Below are 23,018 nucleotides of genomic sequence, written 5' to 3' on the forward strand. Positions count from 1 at the left end.
TACCTAGAATAAGCAACGTTTCGACACTGGATTCTCAGCGGATCGTCACACCTGGGTGGTGATATCCACCGAGAATAAGTAACATTGGTCTTCCCAGTGGTGAACGTTGCTCATTGAACCTTGCTATCTCGGACGAAGATAGCAAGGTTCTTCCCCCTCAGAAACTGGGGTTTTTCGTCCAGCAAAACAGACATAATCGACCATAGAACACGCGCAATTAACAGACATAAGACACACAGCACGGCAGATGAATTTAATTATTCGGGTGGCGTAAAAATAATAGTTGTCATAGTTGTAGTACAATATCAGGTCAACTCGTTATGAAGGCAATTACAATATGAGATGTAAAAAACGATGCCATTTCACCTATTTCGGTGGTTTATTACGAACTAAAATGATGCTTGGCAATAACTTGTTCGATTACCAAATGTTTATATTGTTCAATATTTTTTTAATATTAAAAATAAAGAATTTCTTTTTTTAAAAAACATACTAAGTGGGAAAACTGCATTATAATAATACACTGTGTATTCTTTATCATGAACTTTTTATGCGGGAAAACTTTTTATCCTGAAAACTTCTTACGCAGGAAAATAATACATTACAATACATAAAGGTGAAATTGGGACTTAAGAAACCAAACTTAGTAAAGGGGAAAACTTCTTATGCAGGAATTTCTTATCAGGGTTCTACTGTACATGTATATGGGTATATGTAATCAATTACAGGTAACCATAATACATATAATAATAATAATAATTTGTTATTATATTACATTGCCAGGCACCCCTGAGTGACAGATGACATTAAGTCAATGGTGACACCTAGCCCAATAAACAATTCTTGCACATCACCGCGGATGCAGGGTGATCACCAAGACGGAGTACACTTACAGATAAGCAGTTCGCCAGTATCAGAAGAAGCGCAAAAATACCAATTAATCAAAGAAAGGGTACCGTACTACAGATAAGAACCTCCGGCAGTACTAGAGACACGTACTCATAAACTATGCTGGGGTTGTGCCATAATAATGGACAAGACGATCACGCACAACAGACCAGACATAAACTTCGACAAGAAGAAAATGGCTACCCACCTGTGCGACACAGTGGTGACCAACGTTCAGCAACTTCCAAAAAAAACTACGAGGAAAAGATCAGAACATAGACCTAAGATAGGAAGTGTGCTATATGGAACAAGTAATGTCCATCCCGATCACCGTTTCAATCACTGGCATTATGCCAAAGAATCTAGCGGCAGTAGGCCTCCCAGTAACACTTACATGGAACTCCAGAAAGACGGGATCTCGAAACTTATCGGACAGTACAGAGTTTCGCAATCAACAGTAATATCAGAAATAATAATTATCGAACACAACCAACTACCCCTTGTACTTGGTACCAGTACCCATCGGGGGGGTGGAAAAAATCCAGTAAAGAAGAAAAATTTTATTTCTTTTTTTTATAACAATAAAACACTAGTAGACAACCAAAAGTTAATTGATATTTAATCTGCGTGAAGAATTGCTAGATTTTAATACCGGAAGTAATGAATACTCTTAAACGTGATATCATGACTAGCAACGTAGTTTCGATCTGTACTTGTACACAGTGAGAAAAAGGCCTTCATTCGATACTTCTATGGGAAGAGGAATATGCAGGCTCGTTTCATTCACACCGGAGTCGAGTTCAGTGCTGGTGTTTTTTTTTTTTTTTTGTTGTTCCAGGAAATTACATTTTTTTTTTTTTTAAATCATGAATAATACAGACTAATTAGATATTATGAACAATTTACTCTTGCCTCAGCGCTTATAATAAACAACAGACCTTAGAACACTGCGGTTTGTAATTACAGTACTTACAAAGAATGAAAGATGGCTTTAGTTTTAGAAATAATAACAATGCACTTTAATAAGTGCAGTTATTTACGTAATTTCACTTCCGCGTCAGCCTTGGAACGGTAAAGTGCCTGTCGTCACCAAATGTTTTTTCTGGCTTCATTATTGTGATAGTTTCTCGTGTAACGCAACAGAAGCATTTAATATTAAAATCGTTAATTGAGAACGTCGCTGTACCTGTAATAGGAACCAGGAAGTATCAGCAAGGCATTGCACAATTTTCGCGTCTCCCTTTGGCAGATTAAAAAGTAATGGCATTCGGCCTTGACATGAGCTGCAGTATAGCGGAACGAGGAAAGATTAGTGAACGCATAGGGTTGGGAGAAGAAAGAAAGAAAATGTCGCTATGCTAAGTAACATTGAGAATTTGTATGAATTACATTTACCTCACATACAGCAACACAACTCACAAACTCGAAAAATACGCACAATTATACGAGATTTATTTCGCTTTATTTCGCTCTGGAAAATTAAACTTATCCTAAATTCGATTATACAATATTTTTTTTCGATTAATTCGATTATTTTTTTCAATTAAGGGGAATGAAAACTATCTAGGCTCTCACAGTCTTCATATTTAATTCAAAGACGGACAGTTTTCCCGATGGCCATAATTTAGGAAACCCACCAGTGTTATTTTGCTGTCGTTTAGCTATAGGGTGCAAGGAAGCCTGAGGCTTATGCTGCATCAGCCAAAAAAAATTCCCAAGTTACCAGAGAGAGAGAGAGAGAGAGTCAAAAGTAGAAGGGAATCACCAAGAAAGAGAAGAATGATGATATCCAGCTCAGGACCCTGGGTGTGCCAAGCCCATACTCACCAGATGTGAGCCCTTGGGGATTAAGTAATTTGATTGAAGCTACAGTGTGCATATATTTGGGGTCCGGCGCCACTTGTGGTTTCCCACATCTGGGCAATATGTACGCTTTGAAGAAATACAGAAATACTGTAAATGCCAGGAAACTGTTGTGTTTAATGCGTATTATTGTGTTGGGTTCTGTTGTGTGTCCTGGCATTTGGCCGCACGGGCCCCTGGTGGGACCTCACATCGCTCACACACACATCGCTAGTCGGTAGCCAGGCTGCCGATTATTCTCTGGCTGTTCTCCTCAGGGTCGCCTCAGCTTCCTGAGCGGAGACCAAGTAAAAAAAAAAAAAAAAAAAGGAAGAAAAAAAGAGGTGTGGTAATGCTGCTGCGTTTAATGATGTGGAACGATAACGTTATTTCTCTCTTTGCCCTCGTGGGTAGCACAGTTTACCAATGGAATCGCCGTCCTCCCCACACCGCGTGGAAAAGACCTCAGTTCGAGTCGCGTCGATAACGTGAGGAAATTTTATGGGCCTTTTTCACAACGTGGCTGAGTTGGCCGGTCTCAGCGAGGGTAGCAGGGTTTGTTCTCTCGGAAACTCCAGTCTTTCGCCCAGCAAACAGAAAATCGACCACAGAAAACACGAAATTTACAATGGCCTTAGTCGCCGATGATCCTAAAATCCTAATGCAACAACAATAACAACATTATTTCTCGTACTATAAAAATGTTTTCCATTTTCACTGTTGTGAATTCCTCCTTCGGAGCGCTAGTACTTATTAACCAAAGGTCGCGGGTTCGAATCCCGCCTCTGGCTTGGATAAAAGTAAAATGCAAAAACTTTGGGAGGTGCATTATGGCCACAGAAGCCGATGCGCCAACAACTAACAAAAAAAAAGTACTTATTAACAAACATATGTTCAAAGAAATCGAGAAACTGTTTCGAGTAAAGATGTGCTTGTGGCTTTCAAAGCAATTCTCAACAGTATTTCGGCACCAGTACTTGCCAACATGTTCTTGTTTATATTCCTGCAAGACCACCAGCTCAGAAGATTTTGCAATTTATTAATTTTGACAATCAATACTAACGTTTACCATAATGCATGAGCTGCACTTTACTGTGTCCGTCACACTTCTTAAGAAAACACCCCTGCATACATCGTTCAAAGTTGAGTGCGATGCACAGAATTTCAGCTCCATATCAGCGACTGCTCTCTGGCCGTCTGGATCACTACTCAGGCCATACTATGAACCTAAATCCAATATCACCCCACTCCTAGCCATGGCTAATGCGCTATCCCACCAAGACTGCTCCCAAGCGTGACGGTTTGATAGGCATTCCTATTCTCAGAAGCCCCAAAACCAGGAATCAGGGTCACACGATGATGAGCCCTATACATACCCCGATGACAAAACCTCTCATCAATCTCTGCAATACCACAGCTACAATGAAATCCACCCTCAGCTCATACCAACTATTGTAACTAACCGTGCTAAAAAGCCAACAAAGAAAATAAATAATGTCCTCGAATCAGCACTCGTGAAGGTCTCGTGTCACCTTACACTCAAGATTTTTTATCAAAATGTTCGTAGTATTCGGAATAAGCTCGAGACACTTGAGCAGATGCTTCTGTCCCAAATGGCTGACGTCATCTGCATGTCTGAAACCTGGCTGGAACCACAACAAGAATCAATTGCCTCCGCCCAAGCTGCTGGTTACAAATCTTTCTTCACCTCCCGCTCTCATACCTGTGGTGGGGGCGTTGCTGTTTTCATAAATGCCAGTAAACTTGAGTTCGTACATGTAGTCTCCAGCAAATCCAATCTATTCGAAGCATTGATAGTAACGGTCAAGATCAACTCTTGCTTATTAGATCTCGGTGCAATATATACACCCCCAACCCCCGATGCTCAGACAATCAATGATATTGCATCCTGGCTAATAAATACGCTTCACACATCTGCTATCCACCTCATCTGTGGGGATTTTAACTTACCACCAAATCTCCAACATCTTCATGAGTCACTTATGGCTAAGATTGCACCTAGTGGCCTCAGGATCATAAACGAAGGCCCAACTAGAGGTCTTCATCGCCTGGATCTCATATTATCGTCTGGTTCCTGTAGCGTCGACATTAAACCCGAAACACACTTTGAATCCGATCATGAACCCATCGTAGTCCTATTGCAGCTCCCAACGCCCAACTTTAATGTCTCCCACTACGTCAAAAGGAAGATCATCATCTCTCCCACCTTCCTACAACCGAACAGATGCCTTTATGCAACAAGATTAATTCCCTGGGAAGTTCTCGAATCAGGAGATCCGGAACTGGCTCTAGACATATTAACTAGATGGTTGCACACTGTTACTATGTTCTCAGCAGCTAAACAGGTCAGTATCTCCGCTAGAACTAATGCTTGGTGGTCTTCGGAGCTAAATCACAGTTTCAAGTGCAAACAGTCCCTCCATAAACAATGGAAACAGTCTGGTACAGCATATGACCGAACTCAGTACTCCAAAGCTAGAGCACTGTTTAATAGACTGAAATCGCAAGCCATTAAAGAATACACTGACAAGACCTTATCCAAAGGCAAAGTGCCATATACCCATAACTCTGAACCAGATTCCAATTTCAATCCAGTTGAATGGATCAACTATGTAGCCAGATTCCAAGACAACATCACACAACCATATGATTACCAACCAGACCCCATTTCAAGTCCAGATGATGAGCTGTTTTCTATTCAAATCGATCGACAGCAGCTTCGTCAAGCCATCAACTCGCTGCGTCCGTCATGCACCGCTGGCATCGATAATGTCCCACATTTCATCGTAAAGTGCCTCAGTCCATATATCCTTGATCCTCTGCTCTACTTGTTCAACTCCATCCTCTCCCATAGAGTGTTTCCGGCATCCTGGAGCAAATACAGTCTTGCCCCACTACCTAAAGTTCAACTACCAAGCCAGCCGAAGCACTATAGACCGATCTCCACTGCATCCACGCTCCTAAAGCTACTGGAAAAAGTTCTTCTTCCGCATATAACACGCCATCTTCTTCCACAATCATCAAAACAACTCCATTATGTTCTCCCTAATAGATCAACTGTCTCCAACCTTCTGGCAGTCCAAACGGAAATTTTAAATGCATTTGAGGCCAAATCAGAAATGGCGGTTGTTTATGCCGATATTGAAGCTGCTTTTGATAGCCTCAACATCTCAGCCCTTCTGAATCTCCTAACCAATTTCTTTCGGATCAAAGGTGACGTTTTCGCTTTTCTGCACTCGCTCCTCCGGAACAGAACAGTGTACTTCACTCATCGTAACCTCTGCTATACCCGATCCATCAATGCTGGTGTGCCGCAAGGTGGCGTTTTATCGGGGTTACTTTTTACAGCCCTCCTTATTCCGTTTGTGTGTAACAGAGATGATGTCATTACCTACGCCGACGATATAAAGTTCCTAACGGAAATACCACCATCAGCCGACAGGGGAGTGATCACATCGGAAATCTGTAATAAGATCACAGCTTTCTCTAGCCATCTCAACCATTTCGGTCTCAAACTGAACCCCCAAAAATCCGTTATTATGGTTTTTTCTCTGAAGAAGTGTCCCACATTCATACAACCCTCACTGGAGGGCGCAATTATTCCAAGTGTTACTAAACACAAAGATCTCGGTGTAACCTTCGACCCAAACCTTAGGTTCAACTGTCACATCGAATGTGTTCTACGCAAGATCAACCGAATGCGCTGGATTGCCCGTCAACATCTTCTTCATAACACAGACGCAAGAACCACAATCAGATATCTGGAAACCATTGTGTATCCTACCTTTCTGTATGCCTCTGAAATATGGGCATCCGCAGTACCTTCTCTCATGAAGCCCATCTTCGCCAGTGAATACTGGATATTGAAGTGGGCAACCCACAAACATCGACTCCCCCCTCAGCAGAGGACCACCAGCATGGCCGACCAACTCCAAATCCCACGGCTGCCTCAAATAATCAGCATGAGGAGAACTGTGACCACAGTCAAAATGCTGGTTGGCAAAATCAACTCCCCTGACTTCTGGGATATATGCCAGTGGCATGTTCCACTTCCGTCCTTACGAGCCACCCCTCTTCTTCAGCTACAACGGAACAGGCTGAAGATCAGTGACAGATTCCTACCTGGACAAGTACTTCCTACAGTACAAGCCCTGCTAATGATCGGAGTTGACCTGCAGAAATTCGCTTCTGATCGCAATTACAGGCGCTCGTTGGCCGAACTTGTTCCCCTTTTGTTTGGCCCCTGATGTCGACTCATACTGATATCTCCATCTTCTATCTCCTATGAGGTGCATAACGGCACGTCGCAGGAAAATCGACGAACTGTCTTCACAAGAAAATGCAATACCGAACAATAATGTGGCACTGTGAAATTTTCTGACTTGTGTGAATATGCTTAAATATGTGCTTTGTACATATGAACGTGTACATACCTTGGTGTACTGTCTGCCTCACAACTATGTACATACTCATATCTATTGAATGGCTAATGCTACGTTTTTAATTGTTATGTAATATTTTATACTGCACAAATTTTTATACTGTACATATTTTTATATTTCTATATCATTGTCAAGCCCCTGGCCTCCTGGCTGTGGCGGGCACATTATTGTATCTTTACTGTACAATAAAGATTTTCTTCTTTATTAGCACTCACGCGAGCTCGAACCATGTCACTCAAACACGTGTCTGTCTATTACTGCACTCTGGTGCGTGACCAATCTGCTACATTATTCAAGAAATTAATAGGACATGTAGGCCCACATGTGGCCTTAATTGCAGCTGTGATCCTTTATGTGCATCTTCCACAAATTCGCGATAGTAAGCAGCTGATATTTTGTGTAGTCCTCGGAAGCAAATTGTTGCACAGTGTAAGAGGACTCTGTGCCCGTGCGGGCAAGTACACAACACCTTTCTTAAAACTTAAAGTCATAATGCCTACAAGAATAATATTATGACTCGAAGCGCTGCAATGCCAATATATGCACTACATGGCTACTTTATTAAGTGCATCTATCTTTTTCATTAATTGGAGCGCCCTCTCTCTCAGTAACAGAATCACGTGTTCATATTATGCGATGTAGAAAAAACCGTAATTTATGGAGGGAAAAATCTTGCTATCTACGCCTGAGACCGACTAACTCAGCCACGGAGTGAAAAAAGCCCATTAAAGTTTCTTGCGTCATCGACGGGATTCGAACACAGGGCTTTTCCACCCAGTGTGGGGAATTGAATGTGGCATTTTCATTTTCATTTATTAACACACGACTGTATATACATTCTCAAGATACATATTAATCAGTTTATATACAAGATTTATATACATACTCTTATATATGCTGTAGCCCATGTGTACATATGCATGTGTGTGTGTGTGTCCTAGTATGAAGGGTGGCTCCTAGCCCATTTCCACCTATTACTCCTGTGATAGCTCAGAACCTCTGCAAAACAGGCCTGAAAAAAGTGTTGTCAGGCCATTTCGTCACCAGGGACCAACCAACACCAATTGAATGTGGCATAGTGTTTGGGTAGGCGCCACCTGTGGTTTCCCACATCTGCGCCATCAGTTCTCTTGTGATAAAAACAGAACTCTCTAAAAACCAGAAAAAGTGTAGTGTGTTGTGTGTGAAAAGTTTTGTGTTTGGGGTCTGTTGTAATGTTCTGGCTTCTTAGCCACAGGGCCCCTAGTGGGACTCCACGTTTTTTTTTATTATATATATATTTTTATATTTTTTTTATTTTATATATTGTTTTATTTTTATTTATTTTATTTATTTATTATTATTATTTTTTCCCTCTGATAGTAGGGCAGTAAGAGCTGGTAAACCAGAGGGTTAGGAGGGCGGCCGCGGCACATGCGTTGTTGTGACCTACCTCCCCGTGGTGTAGACGGATACTGGGCAGGCTTTCCAGGTGGGCCAGGCTTCCAGAGTACTCTGGCTATTCTCCGTCAGGGGTAAGTTTGTTGTTGTTTGGTTTTCAGGAGCATTAGCAATTAAGGCCATATTGCTCCGAGGATATGCGGTGGTCATTCCCTGACCTCTCCGCATCCTCCGTATTTGGTGTTCACGGGCTCGAACGCCGGTCTAATCAAGAAGCGTGTGCTACGCACTGCTGCTCCTGCCCACCTGGCTACGGAGGCACCCCGTCAGGGGTAGCCTTAGCTTCCTGACGGAGAACAAAAAAAAAAAAAAAAAAAAATGGTGAGATTGAATGGGGAAGGTAGTAAGAGAAATGGAATCAAATTGGGAACAAGAAGGAGGATGAGGAAAGAAGGCATCCTCCAGCGGAGTAAAGAGGTGAGAGGGAGAAGTGGGAATACCCCTGCCTGTTGTTGTTATTTGTTTTTTAGGAGCATTAGCAACTAAGGCCATATTGCTCCGGGAATATGCAGTGGTCATTCCCTGACCTTTCCGCATCCTCCGTATTTGGTGGTCACGGGCTTGAACCCCGGTCTAATCAAGAAGCGTGTACTACGCACTGTTGCTGCTTCCCACCTGGCTACGGAGGTGCCGTGTGGTAGAGGAAGAGCTTGTTTTGTATCAGATGTGAAGGAGGTAGAAGTTCTTGAATGTGCTGCTGGTCGATTGATTTCCAGTGTTGGACTATACAATATTTCCCATGGATGGGGTGCATGTATATCAGTGCAATGTATATTGTATAAAACTCAACTTTATGTAAAAAAAAAAAAAATAATAATAATAATAATCAAATAAAATAAATGCAGACGCCAAATAAAAATGCTAACTCTCAGCGAACCCGAACAATTTTACTTATCTTTTACTAAACTACTCCTGAATTTTTTAATTTCTCCAACAATCGTTAATATATATCCGCTCATCAACAGAAAACAAAGCATAAGCGTTTCCTCTGCAAATAATACCAGGAGTTCGCTAGTTTACTCTCATTTCGCCGCCAGTATAGCGAAGCTCTTGGCAAACTCTCACTTATCAGGACTGATTTTATGTAATTATTCTACAAATCCAGGAACCGTTTGGTTTGTGTCACACGAGCAATCCTCCTCGCTATCTAATAAATGGCATACGAAAATGAAGATCCTGGACCCACCTTCGTTTGTGCTTTTAAATAAATGTAGGCCGAGCATCAGGAAGTTGCCTGCCGGAATAAATTGCCCTTTAAAAGAAAACCACTTAGTTATTGCGACCTTCGGAAAAATGAAGGTCATAACTAAATAGTTTTTACTGTACATTAAACCAAACAACACATTTTCTTTCTTTATTGAAGTTGGATGATTACGACGCATTTTTTTCCGCTAAAAAGGATAATAATCCGTCCATCAATCACAGTTCTAAGCAACTGTGATTGATGTTTACTTCTCAGTTGCCCGATCACAGGGGACAGCAAATGGTTGATTGCGATCGACCTACCAATCTCGAGGCATATTTTAGTCGATCGTGATACACAGAAATAAAACTGTAATATAATTTTCTGGGAGAACACCCATGCCAACTATCTAATTACTTGTCTGATTTAGTTTTTACATTAACTTCAAATTTTGATGTACCTACTTAGTGTTTTTTTTATAATAGAAAATTATAATTATGCAACCAACATATATATATAATATGCCAGGTTTTACAACAGAGATACACTTGTAAAAAAAAAAAAAAAAAAAAAAAAAAAAATTATATGTCAATCGAGACCTTGTTTTTAAGGTAGCTCGTATGGTCGAAAAGGCTGCCCGCCCCTGCTCTAGCATATGCATTTCATACAAGAAACCATTCACTCATACCTTATGATTTTAGCTATTAGGTGCTCATGATAATGGAATTATCAAAAATTTCATAACCTAAAACTTAATCTTGTGTGGAAGGCATAACGTGGGTGTTACTAATCCTATACTATAAATAGGATTAGTATAATCCTATTTATAGTATAGGATTATTAATCGGTTAATTAAATTTAATAATTAACATAATTCCAAGTTTTTGGTAAACATCAAATAATTTATTATTCATTAGTTTCTTAAAACAGACGCATCCGGTTAGCATAATAAGCGGTTTCAATTTAACCAGAGTCAAAGCACGGATTAAGCAGAGGCCACACAGGACGCTACGCTATGTATTCTACGTATGATTTGCACGCTATGTTTGCTACACCAAGCGGCTCCACTGGCTACGATTCGTACGAGACTTGAGCAGAGAAAAAGAACTAAATTTCTTGCATGCGGGTGTACTGCGCATGCCCGTCGTCAGTTACGCTTAAAAATATAGCCACAAATCAAACAACACGCGACGTAGCTAGACAGCGAACATAGTGTACGCAGTTCTGTGTTGCCCCTTGTCTATAAAGGGAACCATTTTTCCCACGCATAGCGTACGTGGCTCAGCTTTACTCGATCTGATTTTGGAAGTGGATATTATTTAGTCTCAGTAATTCCGAGCGAGATTTATAGACGCCGGCGTCAAGAGGTCCTCACTCCAGGTTACTCAAGACTCGATAACGACTTCCAAAAGTAGGATAAAAAGGATTTGATTATCTGGTTAGATTGGAATGCTTTATGGAATGTATCTGTTTTAAGAAATCAGTAACCATTTTTCTTTCTTTTTTCTTTGAAGAACGTGGAATTATTAAATTTAGTCGTATGGATTAATTTTTTGTGTCTTTTCTTGAAAAAAAAAAACAATCCGTTATCACTTTATTCAAAACAGACTAACTACGTTTAAATTTGCTACAGGTTACATCGTGGAGTAAATTCAACGAATACAATTGGTTATTCAGAACATTTTCCAGACTTTATAAATACTGACTCAAATTTACTACTGGAACTCAACGACTTTCAGAATAGTGTGGACTACATTAAAAAAAAAAAAAGGGGGGCGGGAGAAGAAATGGAGATTGCCGAATTTTTTTAATCGTCTTCCTAGAGTCTACAAGGGTACATAACCCCAGTAGACTCTGCTGGAAGGTTAGAATATATTTTATAATGGTGCAATCCTCATAATGTTGCGGAGACTGGAGTACTGTACTTCGATTTTTCACTACGTTGCTGCTTCCACTAATACATTTCAGACATGAGGAAAAAAAAAGAAAAAAAAAAACTATATTTTCATTATGACATAATGCAGAAAGGCTATACGTACCTTAATTCTTACTTCTTCTTCCTTAGGTGGAGCTACTTCCACTTCTTCTATTACATAAGGTTGGTTTGGTTCCCATGACACTGCTGCACGACATTTTATTGGCTGAAAGGGTCAATATTAACTTTTGAACGCAAGAGAAAAAAATGTAACAAAAAAAAGCAAAAATTTAAATTAAAATGATCAGCTCAGATAGATTGATGTCGGATATCATTTAATGCAACTCAAACTGCTACAAGTTTAGATAATATTTTAATTTGAATTTGAACATTGAGTAATGCATTTTGTACTATATCTTATCAATAATTGGACACATTAAATTTAACTTCTCGACTCCCTTGTTTCATTATTTTATACACTACCCTAACAGTAATATCCGGATACCCCTCAGTTGATAATTTGTCACATCATACCCAAGCACGTCGTGTCACACACAACTATAAATATGGTCTATGGCCCGGGTTCCCAACCTGTGGGTCGCGACCCACAGGTTGGGAACCCGAATACTGAAAAAAATATTCACTATGATGCAAAATTCAATATCAAAATTCATTTTTGATCGGTGACTCGATGTGTGAATAACAGACTGTCGAATACGGACCGTCGAATAAAGGTGAGTTGCTCTTTTAACGCAGTTGAAGATCGCCCCGTATGTTTTGCTAACGCTGAAATGTTTGCAATAATGTAATTCAATAATGCTCGCGATGAGCCGTCTAATGCAAACTGGCGCGAACTTAGTTCGCCAATAGTCAACCACCTTTAGTTGGCGCCATGATAGAAAGACCAGTAAATAAGCTGAACCTGAAACTTCAGGGAAAGGAAGCACACATTATCCAATTTCAAGACAATCTTCAGGCATTTGTGTCCAAACTGCAAAACTGGCGTCGGAAAGTAAATCTTGGAAACATTGCCATGTTTTAAAAACTCTGCAGTGTGGTAGAGGAATCTGAAGGAGGAGATTACTAGGCACTTTGAAAAGGAATTTCAGCGGTACTGCCCTGAGCTTACAGAAGAAGAAAAAGCTGCACTGGTACGAAACCCATTCTCTGCTTCCCTGAATGTACCCAGAATTCCCGATGAAGTACAGGATGAATTCTTGGATCTGCGGAACAATTCCTCGGCACGTAGTTTGTTTTATGAAAAATTGCCGACTCAGTTCTGGTGTGCTACGTGTCAGTCATATCCAAATGTCACCATGCTTGCCTTTCGAGTTTTACTTCCATTTGCCTCTACATATCTCTGCGAGAGTGGATTTTCAACGCTTCTTCATATCAAAACCAAGGCAAGAAACAGACTGAAGGTTCAGGATGACATGAGGTTGGCTTTAACAAACACTCATCCGCGAATTTTGAAGCTGCTTGCCCAGATAGACCTGACGTAGCCGCGTGGTCAGGAGTGCATAGCACGCGTTCCTTGAGTGGACCGGGGTTCAAGCCCGTGACTACTAAATACGATAAATATTTGTATTAACGATTTATTGTAAACTCTACTGACTTGGTTGTCGTGCCGGAGTATAAACAGAAAATTTATTTATATGCAAGTATAACCATCGCATTAAATACTAGGTTAGAATTATATTCTGAAAAATCTATTTTTAATGTGTTTTCTTTACCCTATTAAAAATGCCTTTTTATGCAAATGTGGCGGGGGTGGCAGGTTACTTGGACAGCAGTACGATTATGAATGGAATTAATAGACTTCCAGCGTGGGATGATAATAGAGCGTCACACAGCTGTTTCTTGTATTTTCTTTCTCTCTCTATCTTATAAACTCCTCTAGCCATGTGGTCGTCCCGGAGTATAAACAGAAAATTTATTATTTTATTTATAGCAATCAGTCTGCACGTGACATTAACGGCATTGAAGATTCCTAGGTCCATGATTGGTAATGCGATCTGCAAATGGAAGCGGACTGGTGCTGCAACCGTCACGAAACAACTCGCAAAACTTCCGAATCTGACGGTATGTGAAGAGAGCCCTGCAAAGGATTGTACGCTCGGATCGCAGGTCGACAACGTCGACCTGCGATCCGAGCGGACAATTCTAACACACTTGGACCACACGACAGTGAGATGATTGCAACACATCTCAGCACCGGTACAGTGAGCAGGGTACTGCATGATACAGTTTACCACGGTCCTGCGACCGTCCACAAACCACTAATCACCCCGTCAAGTACCAGATGCCTTCTAGCTTAGTGTAAGGCCAGATATTCTTGGCCCATGGACCAATGAAAAGCTGTGCTTTGGAGTAACAAGTCACGGTACATGGTCTATCACTCTGCTAGTCATGCTTGAGTATGGCGGATGTCCCTGAGACTTGCTGGACTGTATTGTCCCGATAATGAAGTTTGCCGGAAGCAGCGTGATGGTCTGGGACTGTTTTTCATGGTCTGGCCAAGGACAGATTCATTGGTTGTTTCGGACAAAACCATGAATGCCGAGGTCTATCTAGACGTCCTGGAAAACAATACGTTACCCACATTTAGCAGCAAGTCGGGAAAAAAACCACGAAATCAGTTATACAATACGATCAAATATTTAACGCTCTGAAAATTGGAAGAGTGTTCTAACCACTCAAATCCAGTACAGTCCATTTTCCGCTATTTTCAGAAACAAATTGAATGCTACGAGATACATTGACATTCTACAAGTCGGTAACACTTTCTGCACTGTGGCAACATGCTAGTGATCATGTCATACTGCACAACCTGTAACTACTCGTTTTCGATCCATGAGTATGCAAAAGCTTTACTGGCATGTACGGAGCGTCTGCTTCGAGACAGGCTGTGCTGTTAGGGGAATGGACCAAAATATCACCTTCCTATTATCAAAAATTTGTTCGCGGTCTCCCAGTGAGGATGCAGTGGTGGACCTTTATTCTATAACACATATTGTACCAATCAACGTACAATTAGTGCAGGACATTAAATTATAAGTAGCCACAATAAAATAGAAATTGAAATTTCTTTATAAGAGACATCAATATACAACATCTCGTTTTGTGAATCCTTTGCAATGAGTTGTTCATTGCAAAGTTGTTCACCTTACTCATTCGTGCATTTCAAATAAGTAGCGTTTCCTCCGAAGACGAGTGTTCTGCTTATTCTCAATTGAGTGTTATTGTCCAGAAGGAACCGTTTCAGATATCCCCTTATCGGTGGGCGCGCGGACAGACGGACAGGAACCCAGCTGTGACTTGATTTATTCGTAAGCATTTGAAAGCAATTTCTTTAAAATCTAATATCTTCTGTGTTTGTTTTTTCAAGGACTGGTCAAATTTTTAGTAGATCTATTCTTTCTGAATCTGTTGGATGACGACTCGATGATAAAGTTGGTGCAACTAAGAAAAATTTTACTACTAAGACTTGTATCTGCTGAACGAACTTGTAACGATTATGGCTCGGAAGAAGACATTAATTTTTTTATCAATCCCGAAATAGGTCAAGGGCAGAAACACGAGTATATGAGGCCACGGTCCACTCAAAAGCACGCACGTTTAAAGGGCCCGTGGTTCAAATTGCGTGACTGCTATGGTTAGCATTTGTAATCATTGTTGAAATGATTAATTGTCAACTCCTCTGATTTAGTAATAGAGCCACAGTATTTAACAGAACCTTTTTTAAAGACATTCCTATCGAAAGGCGAAATCCCAGTACAGTGTATCAGCAAATTCGCTGGTTGCTTTGAAGTGGCAACTTCATATGCTTCATCTATAATAGAATTGAGCTCGAAATGAATTGTTCTGGGTGATTTTTTTTTTTTATTCATCAAGCTATTTATTTTCTTTGCAGTTTCGCACGCTTCACATTTTTCATACCAACAACAATATCATAACTCTGCAGAGAAAAGCTGGGAGATTTGATTGGCATTAATTGAATAATCTCCAACTGATTTGAAAAAAATGGCGGCATACAGAATTGAGCAAAAAAAAAAAAAATATATATATATTTATTGTTAAGTAATACTTTAGTAGTGGGAGTTCAACTGTTTCTACTTAATACTTAGGCGTGCGTAATGGGCCAACAAATCAAAGAAATAGTGGGGTTAATGAATCATCTGAGAGAACAGGAAGTGTTTTAGACAAAAGTTCATATAGGCTGCCGGTCAATTAACAACACCAGGAGGTTCGATTAATCTCGGAAAACCTTGCTGCGAAGCGCAAGAAACAGTTTGCGCAAACTTTCATAACAAACAAGGATGTCTTACAGCGGAAGCAAGTTTTATAACAGTAAGTTGTCTGCATATCCTTCAGTTCGGCCGACTACTTTTTTTTTTGATTTGGTAGTTGTTGGCGCATCGGCTTCTGTGGCCATATTGCACCTCCCAAGGTTTTTGCAGTACTTTGATCCAAGCCCGAGGCGGGAATCGAACCCGCGACCTTTGGGTTGCCGGGCAGGTACTTTACACACTCGGCTAGCCCGGTCGGCTCCGGCCGACTACTAACACCGAATACTAAAGAACGACGTGTTCACTTTGCCACGGAATTCAGTGCACTCTTAGAGCAAGAACTTAGCATTATAAACAAAGTTTGGTTTTATGACGAAGCGCACTTTCATTTAGACGGATATGCGAATAACAGCGCTCTAGAGAACCCACACATTATTATTTCAAATCATTTACGTGTCCGAAGGGTCACTGTGTGGTATTCACTCTCTGCAACAGAAATCACAACTACCATCTACCTCAGTGTCTGTGCCTTTTTGAATTGGTATGACATTGGCATGAATAACAACTGATTATTCAAATTAGTTCTGGCTGGAGTTCCAGGACGATTTGACAACCGAGTGGTTCCTAACCGCTGCCGTCGTAGTGGTGTTGTCAAGTGTGAAGGTGCGTAAGTACCGGCGTTTTGAGTGACCGTAGTTCAAGCTCGCATGACTACTTTATTCTCTGGCCATGTGGTCATCCCGGAGTATAAACAGAAAGCCTGTTTATTTACTTTGATGCAAAGGACTAGCGTGGCCCTCCAATGCTATCTGATTTAAACTCATGTGATTTTCATCTTTGGAGTTATCTCAAAGACAGTGTTTCCGAAGAATCCACGAACCATTCCTGTGTCGAAGAAAGGGATTGAAGATGATATTCATGCTCTTCGCAACTCAACACTCCGAAAGCAACACATTAATAAATGTGGAGGACACATTGAACAAGTTGTGGCATAAATTTCCGAACGCCTAAATGTAGTTCCGGTGTTAATTTCTGTTTCCAAACAATACTTTATATTCTTCAAACGAATCGAATGGTATAATGAATAAAAAAAATCACGCTGTATATTTTTGAATGGATTCACCCAAAGCTGTTTGTCTGAAGCTTGATTATAATAACAAAACAAAGGAAGAAAAAATATATACTTATACCATAAGAAACAAAGAAGTGCTTCAAGTAGTGAAGTGTGATTCAACAATTCTTTATCAATTTCTACTAATAAGTCAGCGAAACTGTTCTCCAATCAAATTGCATCCACGTGCAATCTGATACACTGCATTAATCACACAAATAGTTGTATAATTTTACCGTGGCTTGAAGCATATGCTCTAAAATGGCTTCCACTTTGCATCAATAAAAGACACTTTGAAATGTGCAGGTGTCCAGTTACTTTTATTATAAAGTTACCGGAATTTGGAGGAACAACTGTTCAAGTATGCTTTTTTGGCGCGATCAGGTATTACCTACTACTTGAAGAGAATTTTATTTATTTTATTAATAGAAATAAATGCATTGCTTTTAGAAATAAAAGAAATAAATATAAATAAACGCATCTAAAAGAATGAAGCCAACTAATTGTTAACATCACTTTTCTGGTGAAACTCATGTTTCGTCTCCAGAGCAAAGTTTCCAGCTCCACCCCCCCCCCCCCCCCAACTCCCTCAACTCATGCACGATGCTAGGTACTACTATAGGTTTTGATACCTTTCGTGTTTGTGGGTTTATAAAATGGGTATACAAACGACACGTGTTTAAATTATTTTTAAACTTTATACAGATTAAGGGATAGGAATTGCAGTGTCAGCCTTACATAATTCTCAATATTCGTATGCATTATGATGTTTTACTAGAGGTTGAACAACCATATTTTTTGAAGAAATTGATCAAAAATGTTTTTATTTATAAAATGTGCATTTCTTAGTTGCAGAACATAAAAAAAATTCACTTAAACCCATTTACTGCGATAAGGCACAGACACTGTTCTGGCAACTTCTTAAAAATAATTTAAGATACTTACCTTACCAACGTGCGACATAGTGCACTTAATTCCTCGGAATCTTTTATTTGTTGCTAGAAAAGAAATCATAAAAATGCTTTAAGCTCTGTAAAATTATATATTATGCAATTTTACTAACATCTGTAAGATATAAAATCTTACAAGGAAATTGTATATAAAGATAACAGATCGTCGTTCCCAAATTGAGAAATTTAGTAAGAAAGAATACGTCAGGAATAGTTATATTGTAAAATAAAATATAACAAATAAATTGAACGAAGTGGATCGTTAAAAAAGGGGGGAGATTAAATTAAGGAGAGGGTTAATCGAAGAGAAGGGAGAGTAGTAGGAATTACTGCGCGAAAATTTCTACCAACAGATGGATAAACTCTCAGCTACAAGTACCGTAAACAAATCTAAAGGTCTAAAACGGATAGCAGGGTCGCTCGAGAACAACAATAAAAAGGTGAGCCAGATTAGTCTGAACATCCCTTTGATCAGAGACTCCGGGAGGCAAACAGGAAGTAAGTACACGATTAATATAGTGTCCAAAACAATAGGGCTAGCATCTGGTTGTCTGCAATAGCTTGTTCCACAGAAATTTAGAGTAAGTGCGAAGTAGTAACACGTGTCTGTGGCTATGTTCGGCTAACTTCAAAAGAGAGCAGACGGCCTGGGAAAGGAATATTGATATTAAAATGGGAGGTTGAATCTAGCGGGGATGGAGATAGCATGGGAAACCCACGCTAGCGAATAGTCAGGATGTAAATTTAAATATTGAAGTACGAGTGGTTAAATTTCTGAGCGAAGGTGGGCCAACAAAAAAGGACGGTACACAAATTCGGAGAACAAAAAGAGAGCGCACGTAGCCAAGAGTCCTGTCCTGTCAGCCAGTTGAGAAAGTTCTGACAAAGTTAAGATGGAGTAGTAAGTTGTGAAGGGTTAGATAAATTTAAGTACACTCAGTAATTTAAGAAAGGTTAGATGAGTTTCATGATAGAAAAGAACAGTCGAGTAGTTGGTCATATGGTAGGTGATGGAAGAAATATAGTGGAGAGAAACAAGCCTAGTCCGTCATCGGAAGGTAGTGAAAGTGGCCCGTATGTACACGAGTGAAGTGTAAGGAGAAATTAGCCTAGTTCGTCATCGGAAGGTAGTGAAAGTGGCCAGGTGAAAATAAGTGAAAGGAGGAGCCTTGGTAAACCGAAAGAAGCAGCCTTGTGAAGCTGAAAGTAGGAGCCTTAGTAAGAAGAAAATAAGCCTAGTCCGTCATCGGAAGGTAGTGAAAGTGGACTGTATGTAAACGAATGAAGTGTAAAGAGAAATAAGCCTAGTCCGTAATCGGAAAGTAGTGAAAGTGGCCAGGTGAAAATAAGTGTTGTGTAAGGTGAGAAATAACCCTAGTTATTTCTCTCCTTACACAACACTTGTCATCTGAAGGCAGTGATAAAGGCCAATGCGCAGATAAGTGAGCTGAGAAGGTAAAGTTGTAGGCCCGAGCCCGCCAGAATAGCTGAACCGAAAGCTCAGTAGCAGTATCGAAGACTAGCCCATAAATTCCTGAGACTCAGTGATGCCCTATCGAGACGTAGACTACAGCCCATTGAGAAACGAAAGGCCTTACCAAAAGATCCTGTTCAGTATCAGAAATTCAGTACCATACTGAATGGCCCTACCAAAAGATCCTGTTCAGTACCATAAATTCCTAAGAGACTCAGTGATGCCCTATCGAGACGACTACAGCCCATTGAGAAACGAAAGGCCCTACCAAAAGATCCTGTTCAGTATCAGAAGTAAGTGTCTAATTAACATGAGTATTCACTTGTAAATTATAGGACTTTAAAGAAGGGTTAGGAATTATAAGAGGGACATTGTAACATATATAATAAGAGATATGTACTTTAAAAAAATGTGTAATTAATATAACGTTCCCTAGATAAAGGTAGAGAGAGAGAAAGATTCATAGATGTAGAAAATTTTCTTGAGTAATGTAAAGTAAGGTAACAGTTTTGGAAGTGGGATAATTCAGAGCGATTATAGAAAGAGTGTTATATATATATATATATATATATATATATATATATATGTGATACACTGAACTGTCATAAGCTGACAAGTCAGAAGTAAGGTTGTTAGCATAATTTAGAGATTGAGATAAATATTGATTTAAAAGATGAATGCTAATGTATTAAAAAAGATAAATAATCTAATTAGAAAAGGATTACCCTTAATGTTGTTAACAGAGAAATCTTATTGTAAAAAAAAAAAGAAAAGGAAGATTGGAACGTGAGAGACAAGCCTGATCTATTAGAATAAAAAATGATTTACTCAGAGAATGTTTTACTAAGTAACGTATAAAAAGAGTGGCATAAGAAAGATGTTGTTAGCCTTGTGATATAATGGAAAAGGTTGTACAAGAATATAACTAAACTTAACCAATCATTTTATGCTTGTACGGTAATAGAACAATACCAATTATAATATGTACTGGATCATTGAACTATTTCATTTATTTAAATATATGTAATAAAACTTTGTTATATTTTAAACGAAGTCTTTGTTTAGTCATTTTGAACATACAGCCAAACCCAAAGGAGGAACATAATAATATAGAAACCACTTAGAACCCGAAAGCTCCTGATAGACATACGAGTCAGATTGCAAAGAGGGGAATTGCAAAGTACTTTTATTAGGTAATAATAAATATAAGGGAAGAGATAAATAACAAAGAGGGTTAAAATAAATATAATGTAAGGAATAAAACCAAAAAGTAAATATAATAAAATATAAAATAAATAACATGTAATATATAAAAAGAAAGAACAGAAAACCTCCCCCCCACACACACATCATTGTGTATCATTAAATAAGATTATCATTTTAATTTTTAAAAATCGAATGAATGCTTAAACGAGATGTTTGTGGTCTTTCATCATACTTATTCTAACGATACAGTCATTGTTCAAAATACAGAAAAGAAAATTCTTTTCTCTTTTGAGACAATAGGTGCTCTACTAGGACTGGCCCAGCTTCCCGAGGTGTGGACGAGTGTCCTGAATCATCTCTCCAGGTGACTGATGCTTCTGGGTACCCAAGTGGCCAGGCCACGTACACTATTCACACAAACCTACACCAATCACATTTCTAGCCCTTTTACAGCGATTGTGTTCTTCCCAGAGGCACGAGGGGAGTAGAACAGATGTTCCACATGCCGTCCTTTACATATACACATGCACCATCATTTAGCGAGACGAGTTCTTGTAAAATACCTCAGTCAACCCTACGAGAAATACCAACTATGCTTGCACCCCAGCCATCTTCACCTGTCCGCTTGATTTCTGCCTATTCAGATGCTCTCACATGCGTAGTTACTCGATGCTGCCCTTAATAAGTTCGCTTGTAATGGGAATAAAAAGCAGTGCATCCTCGAGTTGCAGATTCCTGTTCCTGATCCTTCTCCACTCTAAAGAGCGCCTATACTGTCTGTCACGAAGTGAGAACTTTCTTTAGTGTCGTGATGAATAATGGCAAATTTTTGCACTTTCATTATGCAATTAGACTGTCTCTCTCTCTCTTTCTCAAGTCCTCTTCATGTTACTATATATTTGTACTAGCATTTATGTTAATATTCTCTTCCTTTTATGTTTTCTATAATTTGCACTGTTAACCCCTAGCTCTCTAGCCATGAAAGGAATATTGCGATGCAATTCATTTATTTATTATATATTGCAATAAATTGACTTCTTTTGCTGTACGATGCAAAGGATTTCTTACAAACATAGGTTTCGTAAATAATTATACCTCGCGAATAACAGACCACCTCAACTTCACGCTACTTCGGGATAAAATACACTTAAAATACGACAATCAAAATGTTAGCTGACTGTAGTTAATTTATATACCACAATTTACCATAACGGTAAATTACAATTTTATTAATCTGTACAGCAATAGGTATCCATCATATAATTAAGTTATCTTAATATAGCTACCTATATCACTATCATTAACCTATATCCCCATATCTCGGGAATGACCGCATATTCACGGAGCAATATGGCCTTAGTTGCTAATGCTCCTAAAAACCAAATAACAAATAACCCCATATCTCAATGAAGAATATAAAAATAGAAGTTAACGTTGCTCTGTAAAGGCCTGTGAGTGAGTAGAAATCAATACATATATAATCTTTATTGTATACACAAAATGGTATACAATAAAGATTATATGTATTGATTTCTTTTCCCCCCCACCATCTCTTAGCTTATTTCAGTTTGCATTAGATTAATTAACGAAGTTCAATTTGTGAACTGTTACGATAGACATAGGAAAGCCAACCGTTGTCAAACTTCACAATTACATCGGGTCCTCCATTCAACATGGAAATATCCCAAAGATGACCACCATTACCTTCCTAGTAATGATGACAATAGCGACCCCCATTCAGAAGAGCATATCTGGCACCTAAAGTAACACTCACTATCCACGCCAGAGTAAATTAATAAAGTTATGAAAATAATTAAGCTATTTAAGGATTGAATTTCATTTATGAATAACGCTATTTCTAATTAATTACTCCAGCAGCTTTAAATTTAATCGCAAATGCTACTTTACCTGGCGATCAACAGTTGGTTTCCAACCCGACTACTTTCTGGACAGAGTGATTCAAGGCCGCAAATGATTTTCTTTTTTCTACCCACGGACATTCTCTTTTTGCAGCGCCACTACGATAAAATTAAGCATGCGTGTATGGCTGTTTCCGCTATACGTTGTGCGAAACAGGTTCGCAAGGCTATTCAGCGATTCACCTGTCACTGCTGTCATCCGAAACTCCCGCCTCTTCCTAGCAGTTGTATGAAAGCGAAACGGTTTTTCCGTTTACCTTCATAACTGTCACGCAATTATCATTTTGTGCCAAGAATATTATACGAGTTTAAAATATCATATAACCGACGACGATCTG

The 23,018-nt window shown here is 39.4% G+C and overlaps 1 protein-coding gene across 1 annotated transcript in view; it reads right to left on the reverse strand.

Annotated features, from left to right (window-relative positions):
* LOC150081763 (alcohol dehydrogenase class-3-like) overlaps positions 1-22,767 on the reverse strand; it is a 97,490-nt gene extending 74,723 nt beyond the window's left edge. Inside the window, exons 1-3 of the mRNA XM_090379625.1 lie at positions 22,670-22,767; positions 18,077-18,129; positions 11,856-11,957 (exon numbers count right to left, since the gene is read on the reverse strand). Of these exons, the coding sequence (XP_090235751.1) occupies positions 11,856-11,957; positions 18,077-18,094 (120 nt within the window). The 5' untranslated portion in view covers positions 18,095-18,129; positions 22,670-22,767. The remainder of the gene's footprint in view (positions 1-11,855; positions 11,958-18,076; positions 18,130-22,669) is intronic.
* Between the last annotated feature and the right edge of the window lie 251 nt (positions 22,768-23,018).

Source organism: Mastigoproctus giganteus, chromosome 8 (genome assembly GCF_048544385.1).
Source record: "Mastigoproctus giganteus isolate SK-2022 chromosome 8, ASM4854438v1, whole genome shotgun sequence".
NCBI classification, from domain to species: Eukaryota; Metazoa; Arthropoda; class Arachnida; order Uropygi; family Thelyphonidae; genus Mastigoproctus; species Mastigoproctus giganteus.